The sequence below is a fragment of the Anopheles coluzzii genome, chromosome 3 (genome assembly GCF_943734685.1).
Source record: "Anopheles coluzzii chromosome 3, AcolN3, whole genome shotgun sequence".
NCBI lineage: Eukaryota > Metazoa > Arthropoda > Insecta > Diptera > Culicidae > Anopheles > Anopheles coluzzii.
Window position 1 is genome coordinate 10,999,700 of NC_064671.1, and position 20,104 is coordinate 11,019,803.

At 51.6% G+C, this 20,104-nt stretch overlaps 1 protein-coding gene across 6 annotated transcripts in view; it reads left to right on the top strand.

The window, feature by feature from the left end:
• LOC120954594 (uncharacterized) overlaps window positions 1–20,104 on the top strand; it is a 62,698-nt gene that overhangs the window by 23,149 nt on the left and 19,445 nt on the right. For all 6 annotated transcript variants that reach the window (XM_040374669.2, XM_049608154.1, XM_049608157.1 and 3 more), the window contains exons 2-5: window positions 8,361–9,370; window positions 9,914–10,252; window positions 10,334–16,541; window positions 16,609–20,099. In XM_040374669.2, coding sequence (XP_040230603.2) covers window positions 9,369–9,370; window positions 9,914–10,252; window positions 10,334–16,541; window positions 16,609–20,099 — 10,040 coding nt within the window. In that variant the 5' untranslated portion in view covers window positions 8,361–9,368. The remainder of the gene's footprint in view (window positions 1–8,360; window positions 9,371–9,913; window positions 10,253–10,333; window positions 16,542–16,608; window positions 20,100–20,104) is intronic.

Below are 20,104 nucleotides of genomic sequence, written 5' to 3' on the forward strand. Positions count from 1 at the left end.
TGGATCAGCTTCATCGATTGTTTGGTTAATGCTTTTCGGCCGCCCACCTTTCTTATCCTCCAAACGACGGATCCTTTTTAATGCGATTGCGTCTGTATTTGTGTATATGCGTCCCCTTTTTACACACGATGGTTATCATAGGCAGGTGCTCCGATTCTTTGCTATCTGAGTTGGATTTCTTCTTCATGCTTACTTTATCAATCGCTTTGTGTGTTTATGTATGAGTGCTGGGTTAGCTTTTGAGTTTGCGTTGAGACACAAGATGTTCGTTTTCAAAGTGGACTCCCCTTTCTGTGTGTTTGTGTTAGATTTTCATTGAAACGATGCACCCTTATCCGGAGCTGACAAAAAGCAGGGGGACATAATTTGGGAGGATTCCATAGTTAAGTCCACCCTCGCCTCCACCCCCGGGAGAGGGTTTCGTAAGGATATCTATTTGCTTTGTGTCTCGCAAGCGGAGTTGGCCGGTGGAGAAAGAATTGTCTCATTCGATAAAGCAGCAATCTAAGAAGGTTAGAGGAGAGACTTAGCCAACCATTTCGATTAGATTTGAGTGGAACGAATCTAAAAGATACTCTGGGAGCGATAATGCTACTGTACTGCTGGGGTTGATTGCAAACATTATTTTATCATTTTGCTTGAGGGAGGTTAATTTTCATTCCGATGTCGGAAGTTGTTGTGTTTCCGCTGCAAAATTGAGTAGGAACGATTGCAATATTTTGTGAATAGGAAATAAGGGGATTTTCTTGTGCCGGATAAGAAGGAAAGGATAGTAATATGTATTCAGTGCTATTTAAGTAAGTGTTCTTAATTTTGATCATTTAAGATGAGTTTCAAACTCAAGAGTGTTCTAGCAGCACACAATATTTATGGGAATTTAACTGAGCCTTCTGAGCCACTCCCGGTGGTACAGTCGTCAAGTGTGCTGCAATCTAACAACTCACGGGCTCGCCATGGGTTCAAATCTCAAATGAGTTAAGCGCTATAAAACGTGTTTTTAAATGTAATGATGCTTCTCTATTACAATACCTCTCGACACGTGCATTGGCAATGTTTTCTTCCCACAGTAGTCCATCGCATTTTGGGGATTCCTCTGGCTACCCTTTCTACCTCCAAAAACGTTATTTGACGTTAATGTGTGCGTGTGTGTGCTCTGGGTGAAATGTGCCGCCCGCTCCTGCTCCAGCGCACAGAGTGGCGTTGCTCACAGAGATTGGCTGCTCTCTGTTTCACGCCTATCAAAGTTTATTCACCCCCTTTTGATCCATTGGCGAATGGGGGATAGGAGAAGAAGGGAAGATTGTTGTGTACACGACTGGGGGGGATGGTGGTGGACTTGCTTGATTCTTCATGACAGAGATCCGCGTGGTGCCCCTTCACACAACAACATCCATCTATTCGCACTGTCAAAATCCGTTTTGGTTTATGCTCGCTGCTGTGCGTTGCCCTCTCTTCCAATATATGTATCTGTGTGTGCGTGTGCATTTGGCTTCACTCCGGGACAGGGCTGCTGCTGCTGCTGCCGCCGCGTTTGCCGGCCGGTTGCTTGCGCCAGATTGTCAGGGAGTGAGAGAGAGAGGGCACACAGCAGCGCAGCACCTTGTAAAGTAGGCAAAGGCAAAAGATGGATTATGATGATGATATGGTGTCCCTTGTGTTGTGTGGTGCTGATGGAGGCCAGGCAGCACTAGGCACCAAGCCTACTCGATACCATTTCTTACCCATTTACGAAAAGGTAACAACGATGTAACGTCGATGGCGCGCTATGCTTTTAGATGTGTGTGGAGATATTTGGTGAAATAAAAACCGCGCGGCAACATGCAAACGGAAGCGAAAAGCAAGAGAACAGAGAGAGAGCACCCATCTAATCTTGTGTGTTATACCTTGCCTTGGGCTTGTGTGTTGCGCTTGGGAGGAAGAGAGAATACAAACGGGCATATGGGCGCCTTTAGATTTCTTTGATTTCTTCCTTTCCGAATGTCGTCGCCGGTTTTCAGTTCAGTTCTGGCTGCTGGGTCTATCTCTTGTCCGACGCGTGCTTTGGCAATGGCTTTGCTCTTCGGCGTGGCTTGCATGACGACGGACGACGGACGCAAAGTTCATCTCCCTTTGACAATTAGACGAGATATGGCGCTCTCTAGATCGCTCACACTAACACAAACGGCGAATCGTGGGGGACGCGCAAATCCCAGCTATACACTACGATGGGGGGGCAACTATTTTATAGATTTGATGTGGCATTGATGGACACTTTTCAGGCATTTGCCTGTTGTTGGCAATGCGCTTTGAAAGAATGATGTTGAAATGATGCTACCAAAGAGATTTAAATTACATTGTAAAGCCATTGGGCATGCATTTGCTAGAAGCCTATTTTGTAACATATTTCGGAGTTTCCAACTTGTCATTAGAAATCTAGATGCTAGAGATGCCATTTATAGTGTGATTCAAATAACCTCCATTTAAACGCCACCACCAGTGATACATGAGAATGCGCAATGGACACAAGAGTAGTACACACAGCCAGAGATGTCAGAGAAAGTTACCCCTGGGTGGGACGTTGTATAGCACATAAAAAATAATAAAAAATCCCTTCAGTAAAACATGGCGTCTGTCAGTTCATGAGTTGGTTGCTATAAAAGCAGAGAAAATCTGTGTTAATTCGATGTCGCGTCGTTAAAATGAGTATCTCGAATCGAGTGAATCAAAGCGCATTGGATTTAAAGAGTTGTTGAGCAGGAAGGAAAGGGAGAGGTGTTGGAGTCGGTGTGGCTATGTTTTAATCCCCTTTCCGAATGAATAAAACCACTTCGGGAGGAGATGTCTGTTGTTGAGATGCGATGGTTTGGTGGTGGGCCCCGGTGTAATTATCAAATATGGCGGACACCGACCCGCCGCCGCCACCGTCTGGAAGAGCGATCCAGGAAGAGCAAGAGAGAGAGACATAGAGAGCAGTGATTAGAATTACGGTTGCTTTTGAATCTGAAAGCATAAATTGTGTGTGTGTGTCTGTGTGTTTGTTGGAAGGGAATTGAAATGATGTGGACGACAGCGATGTTTTTACATTTCCATATCTCATTTTCATCTTTTTGCCTGTAAGAAGTCTTATAACATACTCCTTTCATTGGCGGTTTTTCGTTGTGTCATTAAACCATATTACGAAATCATCTCGTGTGTGGTTGTTGCTTTCTTGCTCTTGCAATCACGGAAACGCGAGTTGCTTCTTTGTTGCCGCCCCTGTGCCTTTTCTACTTTCTTTTCGACAAAACCAATCCATTGGAGGCAATACTCTACTACCTTCACCAAACAGACACGGGTGGACATTCATACGAAGAATGGTTTTGGTCTCTTGGAGGTAACAGTCACTTGGTGTGCATCACCTTTTTTTCGGGAAGGTGAAGGTACATACCTCTCTCTCATTCCAGGGTTTTATGCTCGTACATTCTCACCAGTCGGAAATTGTGTTCGCTTCGTCTCTCTCTCTCTCTCTTTCCTTCATTGCTGACCCAAACGGCGTTCATCTAAAAATCCGCTTTCGCGCGCTGCTAATCGCCGTCTTTTCATTTCGACCCCCAGAAGAACCTCGTGCTTCCTTCTTTTACCCTTCTTTGCAGTGTTTTGTGTAGGGTTCACCTTTTTTTCTTTTCATTCCGTGGCATTGGCCCGCGTGCGCGTCCCATTACTCTTCCCATCGTTTTGGTTTCTTCTCTCGTCTCCGTCTTTCGGGAGGAGGAACATGGATGCCCCGCGGAGGACCGTGTTGTACGGTACTGTAGCGCTCTCTCTCTCTCTATCGCACACTATTGCATCAAGCTGGGGCACACTTCTTCTTGGTGCTTTTACTTACTTTGGATATCCGTTCAGGGGGGGGGGGGGGGTGAGATAGACACTGCAAACTTCCTGGTTCTTCGATCTATCGGTTTTACAGCCAAAGGCGCCTGTTTGCGGACGGGCGCGAGCGCGCGCGCCACTTACAGCAATTTTGCCTCAAATGTGGTGCATCCATCCAGCCACCCGCTAAGCCAGTTCCCTTCCCCTCCAAAAGGGGCATCTCTGTGTGTTTTGCGCGCCTCTTTTGCTGAGAATGTGTGTGTGAGAATCCAGTTTTTCTGCAGTTCATGTTTGTTGGATTGGTAGGCTGAAGAATACGGCTGAAAAGAAACACCGTTTGGGATGGGAACGGAAAGAGGAGACGGATACCAAACCTCTCTTTGGCAATTTGGTTTTCTTTGTCCAGCTGTTTTTGTCGTTGTTGTTATATAGATGACGGTCTTTAGCTGCCATATTTAAATGAAGCAAATTGTGACAAGTTACAAGCACAGCAAATGGTTGGCGTTGTTAGTTAGAAACGCGCGTTTTTTTTTTGCTGGGAAATACCGGTTATAATTCAATGGTCGTTATCTTAATCGCTATCTGTGTGTGTTGTTGGTACGAGATGTATTTAAATCGTATGCTTCTGACAACTTCAATTGTTTGGAGTATGAAAATTATTCGTAATTTATCTAATTAGTTTCGCTTTGTTAAGAATTTCCATTCTGAGAACAACAAGAACTCTTAAAACATCGTTTAGATACAGTTTTAATGTTCTAAAGATATACAAAACAGAAAAAGAAATCAAAGTTGTACATAACGTAAATCACCAATTGTACATTCTCGAATGTCCTTGAGAGGAACGCTCTAACTCCCGATAGACGACGAACCCAGGAAGACGTAACGTTTAGGAAAGGTAGTTTAGAACGAAAATGTGTTTCTTTGTGTTGGTGCACGAAATTGCAACAAGAAGAAAGAGGATACACAAGTTCATAATCAGGCCTTGGTGTGTGTGTGTGTGTTTTTGTGATATAATCGGCAAGAAAAGCCGTACCACAGAGGATAGGGTAGTGAAAAGGATTAGAAGCACACAAGGACGAGGAGGTTGGTTATGACGCGCATTTGATGGTGGTTGGTGTGTGGTATGTTCTCTGTTTCGTCAAGAAGCATGTGGAATGATTAAATGAAACAATTTTTGTACCTACTCCTCTTCCGCTCGGTGGTTGGTACGTCACCATATCCCCGGGCTTGAGAGGCGCATATTCTGTTAGGAACAGAAAAAATAGCGAATTGTATTGGTGTGTGAAGTCTCTGCAACCTCACAGCCGATGGACCGAGAGCCGGAGGAGTCGGTCGATAATAATGGCTTCTCGGTGTTGCCGGTAGACGAAATCGGAACGGACGGACGGAAGTCGTGTGTGTGTGTCAGCGTCAGCAACATCAACATACATTTGGATTTGGGTGGCAGGATATGTATTCGCAGGAAGAATGAGGTTGCAGAGGGGACACGCAATTGGATTAATAAAAATGATCCTTCTCTGACAGATTGTCCCTGCCAGTCGTCTGTTTGTGTGTGTGTGTGTTTTGTGGTCACAGGGATATATGGAAATGATGGTGGAAAAAAGTATGGCGGTTTGCAAAAATCGAGCGTCACATCACATTACGCCAACTAATATTGCTTGTATGTCTTTGTTATTGTTCTGTAAACAAGTATGGATAGTTAGAATTAAAGTGTTTGTAAATAGCATCATAATGCTCCGATTCGTTTGTGTAAATAGAACAATAAAAGTTTACTTCCGTTTTCGAAGACCTTCAATCAACCGTCCCGGCCAATAGTTTCCCGATGGTTCTATGATTTAATGGGCCCCTAACCAGGGGTTTGGTCGTCCCCCACCAGATCAAACAAATCGTGTAATAATGGTTAGCCGCCATACTGTATTGCAGACGAAACCTGTTCACAATCTAATTCTAAAACGCACCATTTGTGTTGGGTTGTGAGTGTGTGTGTGTGTGTCTCTGACGTTCCAAACCGGCAGGGACAAATCTTACAACTAATCTGACTATCTTTGTGTGTACTTGACGTGTCTGTGTCTGTGCAGATGTTAGGCAATTTGATTTTAAAACACAAATACCACACCTCGTGTGTGTACAGCAAAAAAAAAGTATGGCGTATGACTCGGAGCAGCACTATACGAAGTAAATCGACGAATTCTGAAAGGGGAATGCTGTACACTCTATGTGCTAAAAATATCCATAAGCGTATAGCTTTTCCCATTTAGCGTTCGTTGCGAGCAAACATTAATTAACGGCATTTTGTTTCTGTTGGGATAGGAGAAGAAATTCGTAAAACCCCAGAATAGAGGTCTATCGAGACAGGGAAGGGTGTTCGATTTATTAGAGGGTGTACATTCCACAGATTTGTTGTATTTCTTTATGTTATTGCAATCGTTTTTGGTTAGACACGGTGTGCTGGTTGAGAAAATACTTCAATATCTAGCCACAGAGTAATGTCACTTGGGCGATGGAAAAATCGATAAATAGCAACCGTAACTGTGTATGGCGGTGGTGTGTTCAGCTAGCAACTCTTCTCCGGTGCCTTTCTAGCTATAGAAAACACCTAAAAAGTCCTGCTAAAACCTGAAAAAAAAAGTCCCTTTATAGCAGCAATTCTGTACCATCTAATTACGGTGATAAGTGATAGTTGCAAAATGATGTTCAAAAATTTCCATTTTTTGTGTGCTAATTTTGCAAAAAGAAGTTTTACCTTTGCCCTTAGACGCCGATAAAGATGAGCCGTTTGCGAATCAAAAAAGTGAATGCTTTCTCTTATTTTTTTCCTCCGAGATGGTGGCACATACCTCCGTTGCATTTACCTTGCCAACTCCATGCCCCCAGTGTACCCACCCAGGACCCCAATCTTACCCAGGAGGACCCACATACACACACATACAACCACTCACACCGGTATCTTCCATGCGCTCTCGTCGTTAATGCGCTCTCTCCTGCGCTTATTGCTGCCAAACGGCGGTGTGTGTGACGCGCGTTGGTGGTGTGTCCCTCTCAACAACAACAGCAACCACAGCAACGGCCACACTCAGTACGCGCATTGGGTACATATTTTTGGAAGCTGTGCATGATGATGATGATGGTGTACACACACACACACACCTACACACCAAAGTCCGAGGGAGAGCGAAATCGTCATTTTCCATCCGACCGAGGGCAGTTTTCCACCGCGGCGGCGGATTATATGCTTCTCAGTGTGAATGTCTCTTTGTGTCTTGCGTAGATTGTACTTTTTTCGTTGTTGCTGTTACTGTTACTGCGACTGGCTTACCAGTCCTCTCGATGTGTTTTGCCTTTGCCAGGCTTGACCCCGCACTACTACTGACGGCATTTCTTTAATCAATATTATGCTAGTGAGCGGACAACGAAGCAAGAGGCAGGCACATTATTGATCGTTGTACTCCTCCTCTCCTACTGGTGTGGCGTACACTAAAGACCATGGAATCGTTGTTGAATCGTTTGGTGTGTCGAACTGGGGGAAGATTTTTGTCTTCTATAGATGCGTTTCTTGATCTAAGCAGGGCGATGAAGCAGGAAATTGAGTTTCGAAGTGTAAATAATGTACAAAAAGTACTACAAAATAAGCCTTTTCGAACTCACGCCCCCCAAAAAGGGTGATTATTAGCAAAGAAGTTTCCGGCATATTGGCAGCCGTAGTGAAAAATCAATTTCCATTTGTCAATCTGCAGCGACCGTTCTTTCGAGAAAAAGGACATCAAAATACAAAATATCCCTCCCTCCTGCTTGGTTGGCGGGCGGCACCGTTCGTTCTTTCTCTGTAATTGTCCACAGTAGTCCACGCTCGGTTGTGTGCGTTTAGTCTTCTGGATGTCCGTTTATGTTATGCAAATGTGTATGCGTTTTACTAACATATACACATAACCGGACGGTTTACGTTTTCCTCAGACTCAGGTTGTGTTGGTTTGTTAATTTTCCATGCTTTCCTTTTTGGGATTGGACGCAAATCCTCAACCGTAAGAGAGAGAGGAGACTGGTGGCATCGCACTTTCAGATGATGGAACAAGTGTCGTTTATTTGCTCTGGTGTGGAACGCAGCATGTAATGTCGGGATACGGTGGCCCAGCGGTGGTGCAGTTTTCTTTAGAATAATACGAGAGCAAACATTGTTGTTAAATCATGTAAACATTATATTTCAACAACTTCAAATACAATCAATTAAATTCCCTTTAACGCAGCTTATTAATTTGATGTTTTTTTTCTATTTTTCTCTTACAGATCTGCCGATGTACAAACTAAAGAGCACATAATGTTTCCCTTTCGTGTCGCTATTTTAACCGTAAATTGAAACATATGAGTGAAACATGCGAAATCGATTATGCTTAGAAGTTGTTTTATTTGCAAAGAACGTTTCAATCCATCGTTCTTTACATTTAAAATGGATTTTGTATTTAAGTATTTATTTTAAACGTGTTTAAATAACTATATCTGTGCTCTAATGTCGCTCCTTTATTTTTATCCTTCACCAGCAAAAGGAAACACCAGTGTGTGCACACGTACAGATGAGCAGAACCGAAACAGGCGAGGAAGTGAACCGGACACAGAAAGAGTAGCATTTTAGTGTAAAAAAAAGAAAAGAAATTGCTAAGCAAAAAGTTACACAGCAGCGCGCACCGGGAGAAGTTAGTTTTCGTTTCGTTTGTTTTCGTTTTTGTCTGGCTGAAGAAAAGAAAAGAAGGAAGAAGGTGTGTGACCACAAAAAGGTCCGGGTGGGTACAGCAGAAAGCAGCCTTTTTTGTGTGATTTGCTAGCTTTTCCCGCGGCCCGTTCCTTTGTCTCTCCGTGCGTTTTTTAAGGTACTAGCGGTAGTAGTAGTAGTAGTAGTAGTAAAAGAAATGCAAATGCTGCTCCAAACAGTTATAAACTACGTCAGAAAGTGTGTCGTCGACAACACAACTGTCTAGGAAACAAAAAAAAAACGTGTGTAGAAGGTGTACCCCACACCGTGAACACCGTGAAACCCACCACACGACAAGGATCTGACAGCAGCAGCGTGGAAAAAGTCGCTAAAAACCCACACAATCATCGTACACATGCACCATCACCACCACCACACTCGCTAGTAAGAGTGTGTAAGAGCTGCTGCGGGTGTGTGCCACCTTGGAACGTTTTGTGAGCAACCAACGAGCCAATATCCTTTTTCCCCATGAAGAACGCAACGAGCGACGGCGAGACGACGACCACGAGCGCGTTATCCGGGGAAGAAAGTGGCAGGACCGAGACGGGCAAGCAAGCGCGACTGATAAGTAAACGCTAGAAACAAGTGTGTCTGTGTGTGTGTTCGTATGTGTATAGTAAAAAGGATAGGAGGGGCGGCCTGTCAGCTCTCCGTATGAGGAAACAAGTAACGCGGCTGTGTGGGGGTACATATGTGAGCAGTAGTAGAAGCAGCAGCAGCAGCAGCAGCAGTAGTACGTGTAATCATACAACGATAGAGCGAAGGGTCCACCGATCTATTTTTTATACACTAATTTAAAATGTAAGTATACTCCTGTCATCTGTGTGTGTTTAACTGACTTTTGTTTCGCGACGGGCACATACTAAGAGAGAACACAAAATAGCGATTTTATAAAATGAATATTAGCTACTTAGCGTTTCTTTTCACCGTTCCAACACACCGGCCAGTTCACAATTGACTTACGCGGCGATTCACCCGTCACGTTGTGCTATTATTAGCTGCCGTTTCAATTGGGTGTAATATTTATCAAACATGGTCTCTTCTTGTTTCACTTACCTTCTAACCGGTTGGGTGTTTTTTGCTGCAAAAACGCCGCGTACCTTACAGCCAGAAATAGAATAAGATTTCCATGCCAGAGTGTCCCGGTTGTTACGCTGTTTTTATAGCGCTCGTGTCGCACTGTACCTAAATCATCACCTTGGTGTTGGAGGCTGTAATTCATGCAATAATTGCCATGATGACGCATTTATTTTGTGTTCTCATCGCTCATCGCTGCCGTTGAAAGGCTTAATATATGTTTCCTTCTTTAACATCCGCTTGCTCGTTCCTTTCCATGTTTCACAGGGATGCCTACTATCGATACGATCCGACGGCGCCCCGGGGGATGGGCCCACCGGGCAGCAATGCCGGTGGACCGTACGCGCGGCATCGGGCCCCACACCCGATGCAGCAGCAGCAGCCTCCGCCGCAGTCGCAGTATCCCTCCTACCACCAGCCGGCCGGTACGGACTCGATGTACTCGATGCCGGACCACACTGCCGCCGGCATGGCCGGCATGGGCGACGTGGTGTGGGGCGCACAGCCCCCACCGCCACCGCAAGCCAACCCGTACGCGTCCCCGATGGGTTACGGTCTTCCACAAGGGCCGCCGCAGGGACCGACGCAGCGCCAAACGCCTTCAGGGTAATTGTTTGTTGATTGTGCTAGATGATGGTATTTGATGCAAAACAACTTTCTCTAATGCTTTGTTTCATTTCTAAATAGATACCGGCAGCACATGGGAGGATATCCGCAGCAGGATCCGCAAAAGCTGCAGTATCCAACGCAGCAGTCCATGATGGGTGGCATGATGCCACCCCAGCAAGGCTATGGATCGTTAGGTCAACCTCAACAGCAGCAGCAGCAGCAACAGCAGCAGCAGCAACAACCTCCCCAGCAACAGCAGCCCCAGCAGCAGCAGCAACAGCAGCAGCAACAGCAGGCGCAGCAGCAGCAACAGCGTGTATCCCAACACTATCCCCAGCCGGGACACTCGATGTACCCGGGGGCACCGTCGGCGGCACAGTCCGCGTACGGTGCGTATGGGCCGGCCGCCGCCGCAATGCAGCAGCATGCGGCCCGGTCGGCGCAGCACGTGTACAACCAGCACCAGCTGGACCCGAGCGGGGGCTACGGGCAGCATCTCGTGAGCGGTGGCCAGGTACCCACAAGCCTGCATCAGCTCGGTGCGCCCCAGCAGCAACCGCCCGGCGGCGGTGGCGTCGTTCCGGGAGGCCTTGCTCCGACGCATCCGTCGCAGCAACCCTCCCATCTGCCGCCGCAATCGCAGCAGCAGCTGCACCAAACTCACAACAGTCAGCCGCAGCAGCACCCACAGCAGCACCCGGGGCTGGCTGGGCTGGGTGGAGGCCCACAACCATCTCAGCAACAGCAGCAGCAGCAGCAGCAAGGGCAGCACCCGGGAATGGTGCATCCCGGAGCGCAACAGCCTAATGCGCCGGTCGCCGGACTGCACGGGCTGGGCGGACCGCTCGGCCCCCAGCAGCAGCACCCGATGACGCACGGTGCCGGCATGCCGGGAGTTCCGGGCGGCGGGGGAGGAGGAGCTGGCGGTGCAGGCGGCCCGGGTGGTGGTGGATACGGTGCGAGCGCACCGCAGCAACAATCGTACCTGCCGAACGCCGCAACGAAGCAACAGCCGACCCAGCACGGCGGAAGTCCCCAGTACCGGGCGCCCTTCCCCCAGCTTTCTCCCCAGATGTCGCCCCGGCCGCCACAAATGTCGCCCCACACGCAGATGTCGCCACGGCCGGTGATGTCGCCGGCGAAGCCGCCAGGCGGTGGCCCGCCGGTTGTTACATCACAATCGCCCCAGGCCACGATCACGTCGACGCACTCGCCCCATCTGGGCGCCGGGATAGTGGCGGGCAGCGGCGGTATGCAGAGTCCTCGGCCACAGACCGGCACGAAGCTGACGGCTTCGAGCTCGGGTGGTAGTGTGGTAAGCGGCCCGGGCGCCGGTGTCAACACGACGCTGCAAGCACTAGAGCAAATGGTAATGCCGCCGTCGGGTGCGACCGGCATGGAGTATGCCCAGGCAGCAGCGGCAGCAGCAGCTGCGGCCGCCGCCGCCGCCGCAGCGTACCGCGGTGGTCCTCCGAGCCACCAGCAGCAGCAACAGATGGGTGCAAACAATCCACTCTCGCCGCTCGGACCCCGGCTACCGATGTCGCCGCAGCATCAGCACCAGCATCAGCAGCAGCACCAGCAGTGGCCACCGATGTCGGCCGTGCAGCAGCAGCAGCGGCCCGGCAGTGGTGGCATCAATGGCAGCGCTCATCACGGGATGGCGGGACCGATTGCACCGCCCGGCAGCCACATGCCGCCGATGCACGCGCCCCACGCGCCCCATCTGCATCCGGGCGCGCATGGGCCACCGCCATCGCACGCGCAGCAGCAGCAGATCAGTCAGCTGAACGACATTTCCAGCCTAATTCCACCCGTGTCGCAAACGAGCATGCCTGTGATACCGCCACCCTCGGCAGCGGGTCCATCCGGTCCGCAGGCTTACGGCAGCTTAGACGATAAGGGACAGCACGGCGTGGGCGGTGTGGACGTGGCCACCTCGGTCGCGACAGTTCAGCAGCAGCAGCAGCCTGTACATAGCCTTCATCAGCCGCACCTGTCGCAACCGTCGGCGGCTCAGGCACCCCAGCAGCCACCTCAGCTGTCCGCGATGCAGCAGCAGATGCAACAGCAGCAGCAGATGCTTACCCAGCTGCAGCCGGGCGCGCATCTGCCTCCACCATCTGCCACGCAGCATCATGCGCCCGGAGGGCCCCAGCATCAGCAACAGTCCGCGATGCATCACAGTACGCTCGCCGCGATGCAGCCGGCCAGCGGTGCAGGCGGCAGCAGTTTGTCGCATTCGATCTCGCAGCAGCTTCACTCGCCGTCATTTAATGACGACATGCTGATGTCGCCAAGCGGTCCCAATCAGCATTTGCAGAGTGTGAACAACAGTTTGTCGCAGCAGCAACAATCTCAACAAATGCAGCACCAGCATCAGTCAAAACAGCAGCAGCAGCAGCAGCAGCAGGCGAGCCAGCAGCAAGGTGGGGCAGGAGCTGGTGCATCAATGAACGATCTGCCCTCGATGCAGCATCCGCATTCTCACTCACATGCGCATCCGCATCAGCAAAGTGTCGTCGAGCTGCCTCCCATTTCGTCAATCACGGAGCAGCAGCAGCAGCACCATTTGCATCATCATCATTTGCACCACCACCATCAGCAGCAGCAACATCAACAACAGCAGCAACAGCAACAACAACAGCAACAGCAACAGCAACAACAGCAGCAACAACAGCAGCAACAACAGCAACAACAACAGCAGCAACAGCAACATCATCAACACCATCACCATCAGCAGCAACATCAAGCGCAGGCACAGCACCATCAACAGACGGCTGCAATGGTGGTGGATCCAGTTGCGGAACAGCAGCATCACCATCATCAGCAACAACAGCAGTCACAGCAGCAGCAACAGCAGCAAGCGCAGCAGCAGCAGATGCAACATCATCAGCATCAGCAGCAACAACAGCAAGCGCAGCAGCAGGCACAACAGCAGGCACAACAGCAGGCACAGCAACAGCAGCAGCAGCAACAACAGCAGCAACAACAACAGCAACAACAGCACCATCAAGTGTCTGTTCCGCCAACATCAGATTTTAGCTTGATTGACAGCTTAGCCTCGAGTAACGCCAATGAAGCGCCCTCGAGTTTAGGTTCGTCGCTGATGGCCAACGCCGGTGCGGCTGCAGCCGGAGTGGTTCCATCTGTTTACTCGCACGACGCTAACATAACACCCCTTGCCACCGGCGGTGCGGAGGTGGGAGACGCCCGTCAGCAACAGCAGCAACAACAACAGCAGTCCCATCAGCATCAACAACATGCGCTTTCGGCTGAACAAGCAACCACTGGAAGCAGCAGCAGTAATGAAGAATCTCGCGACAGCATTGTCCCGGCGCCAGCCGAATCAAATACGGACGAGTCCAAGTCATCCAACTCGAACTCGCTCATGTCCGGTACCGATTTTGAGACGCTGCATCATCAGCAGCAAAATTCCAACACCGCAGGAATGCTGCTCGGGCAGGACAATCTGCAGGTCGGTGGTGGTGGCGCTGGTGTGCTGGATGAGTCGATGAAGGACGCTGCCGGCCTGGGCGACGGATCATCGTTGTTGGATTCGGCGAAGCAAGCAGGCGAGGAAACGCTTGGCGGATACCATTCGGATGCGGGCATGCTGCAGACGGGTGGCAATACGGATCCATCAGCGTTGGAGCAGCAGCAACTGCTGCTCGATTCGGTGGCATCGGATGTGGTTGGACCGGCCGGTTTAACGGACTTGCAGGCTCCGGAGGTAACGACCGCAACCAAGAGCCCGCTAGAAACGCTCGTCCCGACCTCGACCACGACTGCAGTCAGCGATAGTACGATATCGCCCGGTGGCGAACCCATTATCTCGACGAGCAGCAGCACTGGGCTAATGGCGGGCGTAGGTGTGCAGCCCACGAACGTAACTGGAGCACCGGCAACGTATGCGCAGGCCCTGAGTGGCCAAATGCCCCAAACGACACCCGGGACGGGAATGTACGGAATGCACCAGGTCGGAGGTACAATGATGCAGCAACAGCAGCAACAGCAGCAACAAATGCAAGGTGTACCACCGGCAGGACAAACCGTGCCCGGTGCCGGTGACATGATGGTTCCACCGCCGCCGCCTCCGTACCAAACGCCACCCATGATGTCGCACAGCCAGGAGAGGGCAGCCATCAAGCAGCAAATGCAAGACATGTACAAGCTACCGATGGCTGACAATCAGGAGAAAATGATGCGCATGCAGGAACGGCTAGCGATGCTGCAGCAACACGAAGCAGACGGTTGCCAGGGTCTTGGCCCACAGCCGTGCATTTTGATGCAGCCGCCCCATCCGTTGTATCCCGTTGCGCCAACGATGACCTCGGCAGCAGCTGCTGCAGCGGCGGCCATGATCGACAGTCCACAGGTGACGAGCACCACAGGACGCGGACGGGGACGAACGCCGTCGAGCAAGCCGCGCAAGCCTCGGGCCAAGAAAGGCGACAAACTGTTAGCGCAACAGGAAGCGGCCGTAGCCGCAGCGACCGTGGTAGGACAGACTGGGCTCATCACGTCTGGCGACGAGACTTCTCAATCCAACCTGGTAATGCCCTTCTCGGGAGCCCCTGCTCCAACGGGCATGACGACGCCTACACCGACCACGCTACTGCCAGTGTCCGAAGACTCGGTAACAGCCGGAACCGGTCTGCCCGAAGTTAGCCCTGACGGTAGCAGTTTCCACGAGCTAATGTCGCTTGAGAGCAGCGGTGGTGCTATTGGTGTGGCCGGTGCGGGCGATCTTTCGCAGGACAATTTATCCTGCAGCGGCACCGGAGACCTCGATACCTCCACTGATGCGAGCGGCAAGAAGATAAAGAAGCCACGGAAACCACGAGAACCGAAAAAACCGGCAAAGGGTGCAGCAGCAGCGGCGGCGGCGACTGCGGACGGTGTGAAGGAACCGACCCCGAAGAAGGAGAGCAAGAAAAAGGACTCGAAGGATAGCAAGAAGAAGAAAAAGAAGAGTGTCGCGTCGAGCGATGGCGACAACTCAATGTCGATGGAGGACGAGCTACCGGACGGCGGCATTACCGGCGATCTGGAGCTGTCCAAGTCCGGCACGACGACGAGCGAAACGGACGAGAATCAGTCGTTGGCATCGTTGATGAATGCACAAAATTCAAACGATGCCAATGCCGCGGCACCTAGCACTGAAATGGTGGTAGAGGGCGGCGTCGGCACTGAGGATGGAAAGGAGGAGTCGGCGGCAGCTGTCGCAACGACAAGTGAAGCGGTAGAATCGACGGAGAAGGAAGCAGGTGATGCTGCTACATCTTCCAACGCGGATGGTGAGGCGGAAGTTGCAAAGGAGGATGAAGCGAGCGCACCCGATGCTTCGGTCAAAGATGGGGAGGACCACGAAGGTGGTGAGGTTGATGGCGGCGATGACCAGTCGAAAGCAGCAGCCATTACCACCACGAGCGAAGCAACGGAAGGAAGTGGCAGCGGCGTGCCGATGGAAGAAGTGACCGACTTTGACGATATTCCCGTGTCGAAGATTAGCAAGACCGAACCGACCAAGGAGGAGGACGAGAAGAAGGAAGCAGCGGAGGAGTGTGCAACCGCCGAACCGGAACCGGAAACGCCGACCAAGAGCAAGAGCAAGAAGAGCAGCAAAAAGAGCAAGGAACCGGGCTCGGAGGGTGGTAGCAGCAGCAGCAGAAATCGCAGCCGCCCGAGCGGTGGCGGTAGTTCTTCTTCGCGGCGCAGTGGTGGCAGTAAGTCTAGCGGCGGCGGATCGAAGAGTAGATCACGGCGTAGTCGCATGATCGTCACGGAGTCCGATGGTGAAGGGGACGATTTGCTGAGCACTCCACCGCCGTCGCCGCCGCCCGATATGGAGGCGGACAGCTCGAAGCGTCGCTCGGCCCGTAACACGCAGCGCAAGAAGTACGTTGACGATGTGATGTTACGGTTTTCGGACGATGAGTCGGGTATGATGTCACCGGCGCCAAGCGGCAGCAGAAAGGATCGCCGCTCGGACGGAGGCTCCGACCGAAAGGAAGGTCTGGCACCGACGGAAGTTGCGCTGGCTGGTGGTGAAGCGGGCGCAGCGGCAGCGGACGGTTCGGTTGCCGGAGTTGCAGGCGAGGCGAGTAGTGCCGTTGGTACGGGCAGTGAGCAAGCGGGAGACGAAAACAAGGTGAGCACTTCGGAAGGCGCTAAAGCAGCCCCGGAAGCGGTCGAGCTCGGTCCGGATGGAAAACCGATCGACGATTCCTCGAAACCAAATGCCAACTACGTGTACGTGAACACATCGGAGGAGGATTCGATGGTAAGTGCGATTTGTACAAGCTTTTTGAATTAGTGCCAATGTTAACGGTTTTAATTTCCTTTTACAGGTCGTTCAGTATGTGCTGGCAGTCCGTAAAGGCCGGCGAGAGCTGAAACCGGATCCACCACCACCACCGCCCAAGGAAAAGACTCCCGAGCCGGCCGAAGGTTCCGCGGAAGAAGCCGTCAAGAGTGAACCGAAGGAAGGCAAGGAAACGGCAGCACCAGTCGGCGATGGCAGTGAAACCATAGTCGCGGAGGCTACCGTTAAAGAAGAGGGCAAAGAGTTGAAGGAAGTGTCCGAAGACGGCGAAGACAAAAAGAAGGAGGCGGAAGATGTCGATGCTTCTGGCGAAGTTGCAGACAAGGAAGCTGCGCCTACAACGACTGCTACAGATGTGCCGATGGAAACGAGTGAGGAGACCAAATCCACTGAGGAGAAAATCTCCCCCGAATCCGACACGGCAAACACGGGTGCTGAGCCTGAACAGAAACCATCAGCGGAGGATGCCTCCAAGGCAGAAGAAAAGATGGAAACCGATGAGCAGGAGTCGGTTGCTGTAGCAGCTGAAAAAGACACACCTGCGGAAGAGAAGGAAGGGGAAGAAAATAAGGAAGCTTCTGCAGATGTTGATCAGCAACAAGTGAAGGAACCTGTTGCTGATGCTGCCACAGCGAAAGAAAGCATGGAGACGGACGCAGTAGAGCCTCCTAAAACAGAGAGTGTAAATACTGCAGAGGATAAAACAGCTGAACAGCCGAATGGCGAACCAGCTGTGGAGGAAAAGCCAGCCAGTGTCGCTGACAAACCCGAAGCAGAGGCAACGGAAGTGACCGCCGATGGTGTAGAAAAGATGGAAGTGGAGGGAGAATCTGAGGGCACTGAGAAGAAGCGCGAAGGTGATGATGCTGCCGCCGATGTTGTCAAGAAGGAAAGCGCTGAAGGTGGTGAGTCCACGGACGAGAAGAGTTCGGAAGCTGTCAAGAAAGAGGAAGGCGAAAGTGCATCAACGGAAACGGATGAGAAAAAGCCGGAACCGGTGTACATTGACGTGGAAGAGTACTTCGTCAAGTATCGCAACTTCTCCTATCTGCACTGCGAATGGCGCACTGAGGACGAGCTGCTGAAGGGCGACAAGCGCGTGGGCAACAAGATCAAGCGTTTCCTCATGAAGCAGCAGCAGCAGCTGAACATCTTCGAAAGCCTGGACGAGGAGCCGTTCAATCCGGACTTTGTCGAGGTGGATCGCGTGCTGGATGTGTCCGAGCTCGTGGACGACGAGGGCAAAACGGTGAAGCACTATCTGGTGAAGTGGAAGAGCTTGCCGTACGAGGACAGCACCTGGGAGCTGGAGGATGATGTCGATCAGCTGAAGATCGAGCAGTACTACAAATTCAACAAGATTCCACCGAAGAGCGAGTGGAAGACAAAGAAACGGCCCCACCCGGACCAGTGGAAGGCGCTGCCGGAATCGCCCACGTTCAAGGGTGGCAACAAGCTGCGCCCGTACCAGCTGGAAGGCTTGAACTGGTTGCGCTACTCGTGGTACAAGGGCAACAACTGCATCTTGGCCGACGAAATGGGTCTGGGCAAGACGATTCAGAGTCTGACGTTCGTGAACTCCGTGTACGAGTATGGCATTCGGGGGCCGTTCCTGGTGATTGCGCCGCTCTCGACGATTCCGAACTGGCAGCGCGAGTTCGAGGGTTGGACGGAGATGAACGTGATCGTGTACCATGGTTCGGCGACGAGCCGGCAGATGATACAGGACTACGAGGTGCACTACCGAACCGAGACGGGCAAGCTGATCCGGGACATTACCAAGTTCAACGTGCTCATCACAACGTTCGAGATGATCGTGACGGACTATCAGGATCTGAAGAACTTCACCTGGCGGGCGTGTGTCATCGACGAGGCGCATCGGCTGAAGAACAGAAACTGTAAGCTGCTGGAGGGACTGCGCCAGCTGAATCTGGAGCATCGTGTGCTGCTTTCTGGCACACCGCTGCAGAACAACGTGAATGAACTGTTTTCGCTGCTGAATTTCCTCGAGCCGAGCCAGTTTGCGTGCAGTGAAGAGTTCCTGCGCGAGTTTGGTAGTCTAAAGACGGAGAGCGAGGTGCTGAAACTGCAGGCACTGTTGAAGCCCATGATGCTGCGCCGTTTGAAGGATGATGTGGAAAAGTCGCTCGCACCGAAGGAGGAAACCATCGTGGAGGTAGAGCTGACCAACATCCAGAAGAAGTATTACCGTGGTATTCTGGAGCAGAACTTCTCGTTCCTGATGAAGGGTACCACCTCGGCGAACATTCCCAACCTGATGAACACGATGATGGAGCTGCGAAAGTGCTGCATCCATCCGTACCTGCTGAATGGTGCGGAAGATCAGATCCAGTACGATTACCGGCAGCAGCACGGTGAGGATGCCGAGTCGTACTACAAGAACCTGATCGTGTCGTCCGGCAAGATGGTGCTGATTGACAAACTGCTGCCGAAGCTGCGCGCCAACGGCCATCGGGTGCTGATTTTCAGCCAGATGGTGCGCTGTCTGGACATTCTGGAGGACTATCTGATGTACAAAAAGTATCCATTTGAACGTATCGATGGACGGATTCGGGGCAATTTGCGACAGGCGGCTATCGATCGGTACTCGAAACCAGATTCGGATCGCTTTGTGTTTCTGCTCTGTACCAAGGCCGGCGGTTTGGGCATTAACTTGACCGCAGCCGACACCGTAATCATCTACGACAGCGACTGGAACCCGCAGAACGATCTGCAAGCGCAGGCCCGTTGCCATCGTATCGGACAGCAGAAGATGGTCAAGATCTATCGGTTGCTGTGCCGCAATACGTACGAGCGGGAGATGTTCGATAAGGCATCGCTTAAGCTCGGCCTGGACAAGGCCGTACTGCAGAGCATGAACACGGGACAGAACAAGGACGGCACCCAGCGGCAGCTGTCGAAGAAAGAGATCGAGGATCTGCTCAAGAAGGGCGCGTACGGTGCCGTAATGGATGACGATGCTGGCGACAAGTTCTGCGAAGAGGACATCGATTCGATTCTGCTGCGCCGCACGCAGGTCATTACGATGGAGAGCGAAAAGGGATCGACCTTCTCGAAGGCATCGTTCGCTGCGTCGGCCAACCGTAGCGACATCAACATCGACGATCCCGACTTCTGGAACAAGTGGGCCAAGAAGGCGGAAATTGATCCTACGGCTTGCGAGAAGGACGAAACGGAAGACCTGGTCATTGCGGAGCCGCGTCGCCGTACGCAGATCAAACGGTACGGGCATGACGACGGTGTCATGGACATATCGGACGAATCGTCGGGCGAGCAGGGTAGTGACGGTGAGGAAGGGGGCATTGGACTGAAAACGCGCAGCAAGCGTACGCGTGGCGCTAAGGAGCGCAAGAAGCTGCAGCAGCAGATGCAGCACGACGATTACGTACCGCGCGATCGTGAAACGCTTGCCGTGCTCGGCGCGGATGAGGTTTCGTACGGCAATTGGGCACGATCGGAGTGCTTCAAGGTGGAGAAGGGACTGCTATCGCATGGGTACG